This window comes from Dioscorea cayenensis, chromosome 3, assembly GCF_009730915.1.
Source record: "Dioscorea cayenensis subsp. rotundata cultivar TDr96_F1 chromosome 3, TDr96_F1_v2_PseudoChromosome.rev07_lg8_w22 25.fasta, whole genome shotgun sequence".
NCBI classification, from domain to species: domain Eukaryota; kingdom Viridiplantae; phylum Streptophyta; class Magnoliopsida; order Dioscoreales; family Dioscoreaceae; genus Dioscorea; species Dioscorea cayenensis.
This window is the reverse complement of record NC_052473.1, coordinates 10,999,565-11,012,991: the sequence shown is the minus strand read 5'-3', so window position 1 is coordinate 11,012,991 and position 13,427 is coordinate 10,999,565. Positions and strand designations below refer to the sequence as shown.

The following is a 13,427-nucleotide window of genomic DNA, read 5'->3' as shown; positions in this document are numbered from 1 at the left end:
TCAAAATTTAGCCTTTATATGACAAAGGAGTGTAATAGTCTCATAACATTAAGTAAGGTATTAAATGAATTCATGTAATATTATATATATATATACAAATCTTACAAAATTATATATATACAAATCTTACAAAATTATAATTTCTTTTAATTTCTTTTGGTCCTAATTCTTTTTCAAAGATTATTCTAAAATCTTTTTATTCAATTAACATTTATTTAATTAAAAAATAAATAAGTAATTGAATAAGTAATATTTAAATATGTCACATGGCCCATGCGTTACTTTCCTATCCTTTCATGGACAACTCTTATCCCTTCCTTCAAGACACCATATATACCCACCATTTCTCCCCTTCCATGGACAACTCAAAGTGAAAGAGAGAACAAAAATTTAGGCATTTAGATTTCATACAATACAAACACACATACATGGCTGAGATGGAGTTCACCACTACTGAACTGGTGGAGGCCCATGCACAAGTTTGGAACCTCTCGTTTGGCTATTTGAAATCTATGTGTCTCAAGTGTTCACTGGAGCTCGGCATCGCTGATGTTCTCAAGAAACATGGCAAACCAATGGAGCTCTCCAAGCTGACCTTGGCTCTCTCAATCCCGCCATCAAAGTTTGAACCTTTTGATCGCTTCATGACTACTCTAGTTCACCTAGAGTTATTTGCCAAAGAACAAGATGATTCAGGTGCCACAAAGTATATGCTTACACCGGCATCCCATCTCTTGTTAAAAGATGAAGCCATGAGCATCGCCCCTTTAATTACCTTGTTCCTAGATCCTACCATATGTGACTCTTCAAATGCCTTGGGGCCATGGTTCAAAGGCCCTAAGGGGACTCCGTTTGAGTTTTATTTCAGAAAAGGGATTTGGGATGTAGCCGGTGAGAAGCCGCAGTTTAACAAGATGTTCAATGAAGGGATGGCTAGTGATTCAAGATTTGTTTGTAATGTTGTTATGACGAGCTGCAGAGATGTGTTCAAGGGGTTGAAGTCAATGGTTGATGTTGGTGGTGGCACTGGAACTATGGCAAGAAGTATAGCTCATGCTTTCCCGAGGATTAAGTGCACTGTGTTTGATCTCCCTCATGTGATTGATACCATTGAAGATCAACAACCTGGTGTAGAGTATGTTGGAGGTGACATGTTTGTGTATGTCCCTCATGCAAATGCTGTTTTATTGAAGGTATTTATGCATGCATCTCTTTGGTTTTGTTGACGCAAACGACTTGCTTTTATTGAATATGCATAAAGTCCAAGATTACAATTTAGCCCGCACCCTGTGAGGACCTATCTAATTTCAACTTGAAAATTGGGGTTCGCTTTGGATTTAGGTCAGGGACTGGTGAGTCGCTCTTTGTCCTAATCCCTATCTCCATAGTTATATATTTAATTAGATTTGAAATGAATGATGAAAAAATTGATGAAAGCTAAATTATTTGGTGAACAATCTTGCATAATATTAAACTAAGATTTATGGGACAAAAAACATAACAAGACAAAATAAATATATTTGTAACTTGGACCATTAAAAAAAATTATGTTGAATTGCTAATAATCCACGTAATGTCTGTTCTGATAACCGATAACTTTGCATACTTCCATAGATATTAGCCATATATAAATTGATAGAGAAACAATGATAACACTAAAAAGACGTTATTCGAACAAAAGATAAGTGTTTATACATTCATATTTTGTCCAGTTAAATTTATCATATGGTTATTACTAATATATGCTTTAATTATATTTATTTCAGTGGATTTTACATGACTGGAACAATGAAGAATGTGTCAAAATATTGCAACGTTGCAAGGAAGCTATTCCATCTAGAGCAGATGGAGGGAAAATTATTATAATTGATATGGTGATCGGAGCCGTAACAAACAAACATGTTTGTGCAAAAGAAACTCAACTACTTTGTGATTTATTAGTGACGAGTCTCTATAATGGAAAAGAAAGAAATGAACGTGAATGGCATAATATATTTCTATCTGCAGGCTTCATAGATTATAAAATTACACACTTTTTAGGTATTCGATCAATTATTGAGTTATATCCTTAGAAGGGGTGGTTTATTTTAAATAGTTTACTAATAAATTTTAAATTTATATGAAGCATCTGTATCGAGTGAACATGCTCGATTTGTTATTTTATGCTATTTTAAATAATAAATATGTAATATTAGCATTATATTAATGAATAAAGGAGATTTGTAATAGAAGAAAGCGTGTAGCTTAGAAGAGCATTTTTAATAGAATAAATATTGTTTTATATATGAATGATATATATGTAGCATTAATTACATATATTGCCAAAGGTTTTCGGTTTAGCGTGGTTTCATTGCGAAAGGCTTGGTTTAGATGAAGCTTAATGTTTGGGTTTAAAATGTCCTGGACACATTGGTGCTACAAGTCCTTAGATATGCTAGCTGCTTGAAGCATAATCCCTGTATTACCTTAGTGAAGGTGCACATGCAAAACCTCAATGCTACCTGCGTGCCATACTTTTGAATATTTGTGCTTATTGCAATTCTAAAAAATAAATTAGATATATCTAATACTAAAAACGGTGATGCCATCAAAATGGAGTTAAAAAAACAAGATTAATCTCATTTTTTTTTGTAATTATTAAAATATTTTATTTGTGGCTTAATTAATCTATTTTTTTTAAAAAAATTATTATTTCTTTTCTTACTACCTTATACGACCTTATATGTAGACACATGCGAGTGTCAAGATACAGGCTACCTTTTTTTTCTTTTTTTTCCAGATACTTTCGATAGTATATATTTTTTTATTTCCATTATAATCATTTTATAAATATAGTTTTCTATGTATTATTTATTTCAGTAATTTATTCATAGTTTTAATTAAATAAATGTTATTTATTTAAACTAAAAATATCAATTATTTATCCGGAGATATTTTCTCAAAATTTAGCCTTTTATATAAATTAGAAAGGAGTGTAATATTCTCATAACATAGCTTCTTGTAATATTTTTCATATATATATATATATATATATATATATATCTATATATATAAATCTTACAAGATTATAATTTCTTTTGGTCCTAATTCTTTTTTAAAGATTATTCTAAAATCTTTTTATATGAATGCTAGATCAAATTTTATCCAAGTATTTTAATGTTTAACTTTTAACTATTATGTCTAATTTATTGGGTATTAAAAATGCTTTTAATAAATAATTAAAAATTAATTGCTCCGAATGAGGCTATCTCTGATGAAACATAGCAATCAATTTAGTGGCAATCTTGGAAAGTTGGTCTTGATGTTATAATTTTCAGTGTACTAGCAAGATGCTATGGCGCAAAGTACGAGTGGAAGGGAGGAGGTTCACAATATAGCTTTTGGAAAACATAAATTGTTTCATGATGATTGAATGATATGAATTTGTGGGAGGAAAAAGGTCAAGTACTTGCTGTTTCACTTTGTTGTACCCAGTCCAAATTTAGGGTAAAATGGTCATTTTGCATTAATAGATTTTTACTGGATTGCACAGTTGGTTATGTGCGAAAATTCTGCCAAAAACAGGGGGCAATTCGGTCATTTGGATTTTGTTTCCATTCTTGAGTTAGAGGGGCAATAGAGTAATTTAGAAAAGAATAAAAACATTGTAGCAGCCCATTACTATAGTTAAACCAGCCTGTTCCTGTAGTTTTTTGCATCTCAAAGACTCGTTGATTCTGTCGAGCACTCGTAGCACCCAATACTCGTAGCAAAAATGACATCAGTAGCATCCCTAATCATCGTAGCGTGCCGAGAGTTAAAATCAAAATCTTTTCTCTTCCTTCTTCTTTCCTTCTCCTTCTTTGTTTCTCCATGCCGGCCGAACCCTTAAAAATCCTCTAACTATTTCCGTGACCAATTCCGCGAACCAACACCAAAAAAATTTATTCCCCACATCCTCTTGAGTAAGGTAAGAGTCTTTATCCAAGTTTTTACCATTTATTTCTTCCGTATTTTCATTGTATTCTTTGTTTAGAAACCTAGAGCAAAACCTTGGATTTTTCAAGATTTGTAGGAGTTTTTGGGCTTAAAATGAAGCCCTTGATGTTGTCAATTGTTATTCATGAGAATTGTGGCAAAATTTCATTGTTTGATGTTGTAAAATGAGAGAAAACCATTTCTAAGGTTCGGGGTTCATCAGTAGCATTCCGATGTTACTCGCTCGCACTGTAAAAACTTTTGGCCTTTTTATTGTATTTCTTTGATCCCAATTGAAGCTTTTTCATTCATTGAACTTATTGGAACTAGGTTTACTCCATTCGAGGTCGCTTTGGGTCCAAAATGACAATGTTTTGCCCTAAAACCCTAAGGTTTCAGTATAGACATGTATAAATGCATTTGCATGCATTTTCTTTTTAGCTATCATTCTTGTGTTCATTAGTATTTGGATTCCCCGCTTGTATCTAGGTGGCGAAGCACCTCCAAAGGGAAGGAAACCGCCAATCAGGTGCTGCGCTCCATACGAGGCAACATATGTCTTGTGAGTGGGTTATGTTGAATGCACAATTCTAATTGAATATCGAAAAATATTTTTAATTGTTTTTCTGAAATGATTTCCATGGGTTTATCATGTTTTAAATCACTATTTCATGGATGAGAAGAAAGCATAGATGACCGCTAGAAACTATGTTTTATTTGGAATGACTTGTGGTTAACTCTCTGAAAAATCATGAGAACGCTTACTAAGGACATACATGTTTGGTGGATGAATGGAAATTGTTGATTATTACAACGAGTTCATTAAGCTTATGGGTTATAAGTGAAATTAATTATGTATGTTCAATGGATGATTTAATCTCCCTAGTGATGTATAATTTCTAAAGTTCTGAGGCATAATGTGATAAATATGGTACATGAAACCTGATGAAAACCTTGAATGCTAAGGTATATAATTACACTTATGTTGAAATTGATGAAATTTGTTCTTGTAAGTATACTGTAGGGTGCTTAATTGTAGTTGATCATATTGTGGTATATATATATCGGGTGGATGTCAATGATTACGATTATTATTTTAAATGGAATTTCTTTAGAATGTTGATGATGAATAGCTTGAGTTATATATATATGACAAGTGTTGAATTGCAAAAACTGAATATTCTTGTGAATTTCTAATAATAGTTTGATTTAATACTCCTAAGAGGAGATAGTGAACTTGTGAGTATTTTGACAATGAAATTATTATAGATAAAGTAAATATTAATGTTGAGGTAATGGCACTATGATAAGGATCTAAGACATTGTTGAGTATAAGAGAGGCTCGAATAGTAAAGACTTGTGAAAGTAAATACCTGATGATGTGTAAAGTAGGATTTAATCAATGTGTATATTGACATGTGTAAATATATGTGATGAGATGAACATATTTTCATGACTTGTAAAGTATTTAGAGGTTGTGATTGACTAGACCTTGGGGATTAATCTTGTATTTGGAGGAAAACTTAGTGAGCTGAAGAAAGAGAAAGCTAGAATGATCCTAAGTAACTTGAGGTTTAACTAGACCAAAAGCCATGTTTGTTCTGACGACTTTTTATTGTATTTCAAACTTAATGTTTCTTTTCTACACTATTGGCATCTACTTTTAGAAATGGTTTGTAAAACTTTTCACTTGTATAAGCATGCTTTTGATATTTATGGTTATGAAAACAAAATGGTTTGTAAAACTTTTCACTTGTATAAGCATGCTTTTGATATTTATGGTTATGAAAACAAAATGGTTTTTATTTTCGAATGGCATGTTCTTCTAGATTGTGGATATTATAATGCGCTTAATATTGGCTGGTTTTTATTGTTCTAAAAGCAATGCTTCAAAGTTTCGCGATATTATTGTGTTATTCTTGGCATTTTGGACATAAATGTTTTTTTGAATGTATTAGCATCGGGATTGGAATATTTTTGAAAGTTTACATGCATGGTTATGCTTTGGCTTTGGACTTGTGGAAATAATGTTTATTCCCGATATGTGAATGCTTGTCCTGAATAAGGACCCTGTGACATGAGTGATTCGGGGATTGTATTATTGCTACATGTATATGTTGGTTTTGGATGGTGACGGCGGGCTAAGGCCCGACTCATCGCAGTAGTGGGTCCCAACGGGCCAGCCTTTTAGAGGTGGCGCTGTGGACTGGGTGTTGATTTGTCCGGATCGGTGGGAGCGTAGAGCCCCGATTGGATGATACATCGGGATCCCGGGTCACCACACGGGACCCGGTGGGCCAACGCCAAGGGGTGCGAGGACTTTCGACGGCTCTCAACTTAGTCGCGACGGCTAAAGTTAGAGAGAGTGTTTTTAGGCCATTGTTTATTTGATTGAGATGAAATTTCAATATTTGAGGAAAATTCTATTTTCTTGCAATTGGCATATTCGAAGTGTGATCTCTTGTATAGCATGCTTTATATCTTAATGCTTTTCAAACATGTATCATGTAGAATTTAGGATTCATGAGTATCGAGGGTTTTATTTGCTTAAGTTGGTTCTTCTACTCATTTTTGTGAACTTACATCCACGCATTTGTTTTATACATGTTGATGTTTTTGTCTATACTCGTGAGAATTTATGTTTTTGGTTTTTAAATACCAAGGTTTCTTATATTACACTTTCATTGTGTGGAAATTGTGAAGCGTTTCAGTTTACTTATGTTATTGTAAAATGTGTTTATTGTATTTCATCGATTTGTTTTTGATATTCTCATTAGATTTGTGCTAACCCATTCACCGAGTGACTATGGTTACTCACCCCTCATCCCTTCCAGTGTTTTAGTGGTTTGGGTCGCCATAGCGAGACGGCAAGTGTTAGCAGTTTGCATTCCAAGTCAGGTTGTTTATTTACTGTTAATCAGATTGCATTGTATGATTATAGTGGATCCACTAGTGCTCTTAACTCTGTAACTGTGATTTGTATATCTTTCACTTCTATCGCTGATTCTTCGAGTGAAAGTTTTTGCTTTTTGGTACCTTTTATTATTGTGGTGTTGTTTAGCGGGTGAGTTTGTGAGCCCTATGGCGTGACTCGAGGGTTGAGTGGTGTGTGCCCCTCCTCGGGATCGTCGCGGCGGTTGTCACGTGGCGGGCCCGCGGGTCGGGACGTGACACACTTGCTATTGCAAGTCTATATTTGAAGACAGACAGCTTATTTTTTTTCCAGTCTAGCAGCAATTTGTATGTATGTTTTGGAAGTACATAGTCAGATCAGAGAGGGTGTGCTGATGATGTGTAGTCCCTAGTCTACTGCCAATCCTAATAATCTTGTTTGGCCTTCTTTGGATAGATGGACATTTTGTGTGTTTGTTTAGCTAGTCATTTTGATTGTTTTAGTTACATAGGTTGTGTGTTTTCTATGTGAAGTCCACGATTGATCAAATTTGTTATCCATCATATTAGCATATTATCTATTATATAGTTTTTGTATTCTCTTCAAGTCATCATAATTCAAGTCCATGTCTGACTAATTGATTGTTCACGCTTATCTTTCGTAGTCTAGAACTAGAAATGATGATATGCACCACTTTATTGACACAAAGTAGTTGATCAAACGGCACACTATAGACATTATTACATGTTAGCCGTCTCATTAAGTCCAAAAAGGCATATTTAGGTACTCTATTTTCTTTTCACCGTTTTTATTTGGACATAGTATATTACAATATCAATCATAAAATTTATTCTCATTTTGTACATGAAAGGAGTAAACAGATAGGAACAGTCTTATTAAAATTCTACTCAACCATCTCTAAACACAAATCATCAATAATAAAAGTTATTGTCATTTTTATGTAAATATAACCTAATTATGAACAGATGGAGTTTGATTTGTTATTTGATTTTTTTATTGGTATTGTCATTTGTTATGTAAATATAAACTAATTATGTCAAAGGTCATTATGGATGATGGATCTAACTAATTAAAATAATATGATTTAAAACTAGTAAGTTTACAATGTTTGCAATGCAAAACATGCAAAACTTGTATCAACATATATTAAAGTTTTCAGTCTTATCGTTGTTAGCGGATCCTGTGTTTCAACCTATATGTTTGTTGTGAGTTGTACTTCAATAAATCCAATAGGCTTTTATTTGCAAGTTTAGTTATATATATATGTATATATAGCCGTTCAGTTATATGAATGAATTTAACTACTAACATATATGATTTCCAATAATAAATTTTCCAATTAGGAGGCAGATCGTCTTACAATGTGTGATGCAAGTCATAAAAGGAAAGATGGTAGCTATGTAAATGAAGAATTTAGTAAGAAATTAGTAAGTTCTTACCATAAATCATGTTTCTAAATTAGAAAGAATTTAGAAAGAATTTGTTTAAGTTGTATACATCCATTAGAGGATTGGGTGTGCTATGCGCCGTCTGACTTTTTATTCTTTATGTATAATTTTTTGGATTTATTTGATTTTTTTAGTGGTAGCTTTTATTCCAACATTAATACTCATAATGTGGATAGAATATATGTTTTTGAAGAACTTGAGTAGGTGTCTATTGTGGTGACTTGTAGTTTTTACCTGCTTATGATGCTATTCTTGTAGATATGCTTCTATTGTTGATAAGTATCTAAATGTACATGTTTTCCTACATGTATTTTATACTCTTAGCACGTATTTTATTAGAATTGATGCCCATTTTGTGTTTAATAGCTTGTTATTTAATTTTTAGGGCATAAAGAAGCCATGAGAATACGAGGACATGATTTGGGCAAAGAAAGGAGAAAAATAAGTGGTGTGTTACTATAGTAGTTTTAGAGGCCCATCCAGACAGAGCGTTTTGCTTATCTCATACGGCCCCTATAACGGGTACTCATTGGACCCGTATACCACCCGGTAGGACTAGGGATTTACTTTAATTGCTTCTGTACAGCTCCCATACTATCCCCATATGGCCCGTATGAATCTAGGGTATAAATGAAGATTTTTAGGGCTGGAAGAGAGAGAGAGAGAGAGAGAGAGAGAGAGAGAGAGAGAGAGAGAGCTTAGCTACTGGAGAAAAGAAGAAGATCTAGAAATGGCAGCACACTTTTAAGGAAATTTCAAGGGTCTTTGAGGCTCCAATACACCCAACATCGAGGGGAAATCCACCATTTGGAAGGAGAGGTATTCTTAGGAACAGGAAGAGACCTTCGGAAGTAGAAAGTGTCATTCAACAACCTATAGAGGGCGGAAGCATCATTCGGCCCAATCTACTTCATCTTCTTCATTATTTCACCTAGGGAGTATCATTTATGACTTGTTTGTGTGTTTTAGCTTACATTGTTGTTGATACTTGTTTAATGGCACACTAGACCCCCAAGGCCACCAGATGTCGGTGAACCTTGGGGGGTTTATCATGTATCTTTGATAATTGTTTTTTAGTTTAGCGCATTGCTTTGGTTTGTGATTTAATCCATTGTGCTTTCATGTTAGAATTACATGTGGAGAGATCTGTCATTTTTTTATGAGTTGTACACGTTGATGTGACCTACTCACATGTATTAGATCTTGAATGAATTAGAAGGGGTTGCTTGTACCGACGCACTAAGAGATCGGGTGTTGGTAGCCCTCCGACTTTTAAGAGTAGATCTAGATGGTGTTTACTCTTACTTGGATATTTCCTTGTTCTTAATGCAATCGTAGGAGGGTTGATCCAGAAGAGATTCTGATCAACACTCATATGGGAATAGGGCTCAACCGCCAAGAGATTGGAGTTGATCTAATTTAGAAAATCTCTCGGTCCAAAACCAACTTTTGCATGTTTTGACATTCATTCATGTATCATGATGACTCCCCTAAGAGGATCCACTTCGTGGGCCCTTTTTCATCTCATTGTTGTGTTTGTTGTCATTTTTGCCTTAGCCCCTCACTTTGTGTTTGCCCATTTATTTATTTATTTTTTTAGCTAGTTAAGTGAAAAATTCCCATCACTGAAGAGTTAGGTTAGACAGTAGGCAGCGAAGGAGTAATAGTACATCCTTGACCCTGAGGAATACGATCCTCATGTTCACATGAGGTATATATTACTTGGCGGCCTCGTACACTTGTGGGATTCACACCAATTGTATATCAATTATTGTAGTTTGTGCAGGTTCTCATGTTTGTTTGAAAACTAATATACAATTCTCAGGTCAAACTTCTGATAACGTTAGTGGGAGTAATTGTTATTGCCAGTAGTATATCAGGGCACATCGATTTCAACTTTCTAATGCATCAAGATTTTGAAGTTTCCATTGCACTGATATGGAAATCTGAAGAAGGGAATCTCTATTCTTCATATCTATCACTATAAAACCTAAACATTCTCTTTTCTCAATTTTTGGTGTATGTTGTTGATCCATAGGTATGATAAACTTTATATCTCATATTTCTATTCCTTATTTCTTCCAAGCAAGCTTTGATATTCATTGTTATTTGTGTTGTGTGCATAATAAAATTGGGATTACTTTATGGTTGTATGATTGGATATAGGTTTGACTTTTAATTGTTTTGCTTGAAAATGAAGATCTTACACACAACTAAGATCACCATTATTCTTTCAAGCCCTCTTAAATGATGTTACAACTGGTGCTATGGCATTTTGTTTTATTCAAGCTATGATAAGTGGACCTAGATTGGCCAAACCTAGATAATAAGAACCTGCACAAATAATGATGGATATGCTTTTCTTATATGCCATCAAAGATGGTATAGAATTTTGATAAATTAATGTTTGCAAGATGGCATGTTTTTTCCTTTAGAAACACATGAGGAATGCAAAAAATAACTATCAATGTTTTTTATCCCAAAAAAAAAAATACTTAAGACTTTGCATATTAATAATTTCATATGTCAATATTTAATAGTTTTTAAGTATCTAAATGCTTCTTATGAGCATATTCATTATTCTTATCACTTCTAGAAAAAAAATGTTTAAAATTTTGCATGCTATGAATTTTTTGTTTTATCATTTAATAGTTATTTATTTGACTCTTATTACAATTATAGTTCTTTAATTAACAATGTTTATTTACTTTTGTAGGAGAGCTCATAGTCAAGGATGATGAAGCTTGTAGATTAGGAGGCTACAAGACACTCTATACTTGTGTAACTAAGCGAAAAACAGACATTGTAATCGATGTAGATAAAATGGTGTGATATCTTTTACTTTGTGTAATTAAGCAAAATACATTGTACTTGAGACGCTAATGACTTATCAAAAATAAATAAATAAATAAATTTGAATTTAGCATACTTATGATTGTGTTGCAAGATTTGTCTTGTAGATTTGTGCTTGAAAAGATTTTGTTTATAATTATTACAGGAATATATTACATTGAAAGATAATAAACAAGTTTTGGGGGTGTCATGAATTGCTTCTAAAAAGTAAATGTTTAGTTTTTGAGGGCAGTTATAACCGCCTCTAAAAATTATAAATGAAGATTTTAAAAATATTAGGGCTCTGCTTTGGCATTGTTGCCAAATTTTTGCTTTTTGTTGCTAATTCCAAATTTTGGAAAACAAAAGTAAGAAAACACATTTTGGTAGTGTTTTGTTTCCAAAAATTTTGAAAGCAACACCCATGTTTACAAAAATTAGAAAACACAATTTTTTATGTTTTTCAACTTTTGAAAAACGCTTTCCAAAACATTAACTTAAACCATTAATGATATAATTGTTTTTCTCTTCTCATAGCATTAATCGGTTTTGAGATAAACATTCCAAGATTTTTCAACTAAATCTTCATAATTGTTTTTCTTTGTGTTTTCCGATCTCAAAAATTTATTTTCTTCCATAGATTTATTTCTAATTTTTAAGATGCTAGGAATTTTAAGATAACTATAGTTAGAGATTTGAGATTTTATTTTTGTGAAATCTTTTTTAGTTTGTTTTTCTTTTTAAATTTCTGCTAATTTTCACACTATATATATCACGTGGTTCTTTTTTGTCACTAATACAAATTTATAAAAATTTGACATTCTATATTTTTATATTTTTATAAAAATATATAATAAAAACTTTGTTTAGTAATGCGCCTTAATTTTGTGTACTAATATAAAAAATTATAAAAATTATTTTAATATAAATTAAAAAAATAATACAAAATTTTACAATATTATTATTTTTTCTTTTGTGCTTTTTGCTTTCCCAAACATAAAACTTTGGTATCCAAACATGTTTTTGTTTTCAAAAAATTGGTACCAAAACAAAAACAAAACAAAAATCAGAATAACAAAAATAATACCAAATGACCCCTTAGTTTTTGAGGCAGTTATAAACGCCTCTAAAACTAAAGTGAGGTTTTTAAAAAATATTAGTATTTGAGGTGGTTTTAACCGACTCCAAAACTATGAAGAGTAGTTTAACAATTATTAACCTTGAAGACGGTTATAACCACCTCTGCTATATACAATTTTAAGAACCATATAAAATTTTTTGAGACGGTTAAAAATATGAAGAGTGTTTAAAAATTATTATATTTAGAGGCTATTCATTTAAAAATCAAACTCTAATAAGTTATTCACTTAACTATTCATTTAAACATGAAAGTCACCTCAGATAGATAATCAAAGCATAAATGTGTGTATAACAACACTATACAACTCTTTAAGAACAACAACTCAAGTTAATTTAATTAAAATTTGTAATACATTTTATATTTAATTCAAAACAATGAAAAAATAAGTGATATATACACACACTATAAATATATATATATATATATATATATATGTATGTATATATTCACAGTTGATATTTCAAATTAAAACTCAATCTAATAAAACAGTAATATTTTAAATAAAAAATATTAATTATGAACCAATGATTGTTAAGATAAAAGTGAATATAAGTTGAATGACTTATTAGAGTTGGGAGGGTGAATAGATGTTTACATCTAAGGGCCGTTTGGTTCGCGATATTGATATATTACCACGTAATAAGATTACCATGGTAATAAGATCGGGAAAGTTATATGACCAGGAATGTTGTGGTAATTTATGATAACCATGTTTGGTTGGAAATTCATATTGCGTAATAATCAACTTGGTAATATTCTAAATTTTTCAAAATATCCTTGTGTCTACCCATTTTGTGAAAGTTTAAATTTAAAGTAAATAAAATTTTAAATAAAAAAAAGTTAAATTTTCAAAGTTCAACATATTCCCAAAATAATGTTATTCAAATTTTTTTTTTTTATTCAATGAATAAAGTATGAAAATTATTATTTTTAAGCAAAGGGCATACCTGTCTAAATTTTTTTTCAAATTACCACCCACTTAGTAATCCAACATAGCCACCTATTTTTGAGGTAATGGGATTACCAAGTTTCTTGGTAATCTTCCAATGTTGGTAATTACAGATTACCATCAATGTTACTACCATGACTCAATCCAAACGTGGTAATTCGAAAAGATTACCAGACGGTAATATTT

At 32.0% G+C, this 13,427-nt stretch overlaps 1 protein-coding gene across 1 annotated transcript; it reads left to right on the top strand.

Annotated features, from left to right (window-relative positions):
* The first annotated feature begins 328 nt into the window (after positions 1-328).
* On the top strand, positions 329-2,262 carry LOC120282861 (trans-resveratrol di-O-methyltransferase-like). Its single transcript, XM_039289699.1, has 2 exons — positions 329-1,193; positions 1,767-2,262. The coding sequence occupies exons 1-2, from the start codon at positions 429-431 to the stop codon at positions 2,070-2,072; spliced, it is 1,071 nt and encodes a 356-aa protein (XP_039145633.1). The 5' UTR covers positions 329-428; the 3' UTR covers positions 2,073-2,262.
* Positions 2,263-13,427: the final 11,165 nt, after the last annotated feature.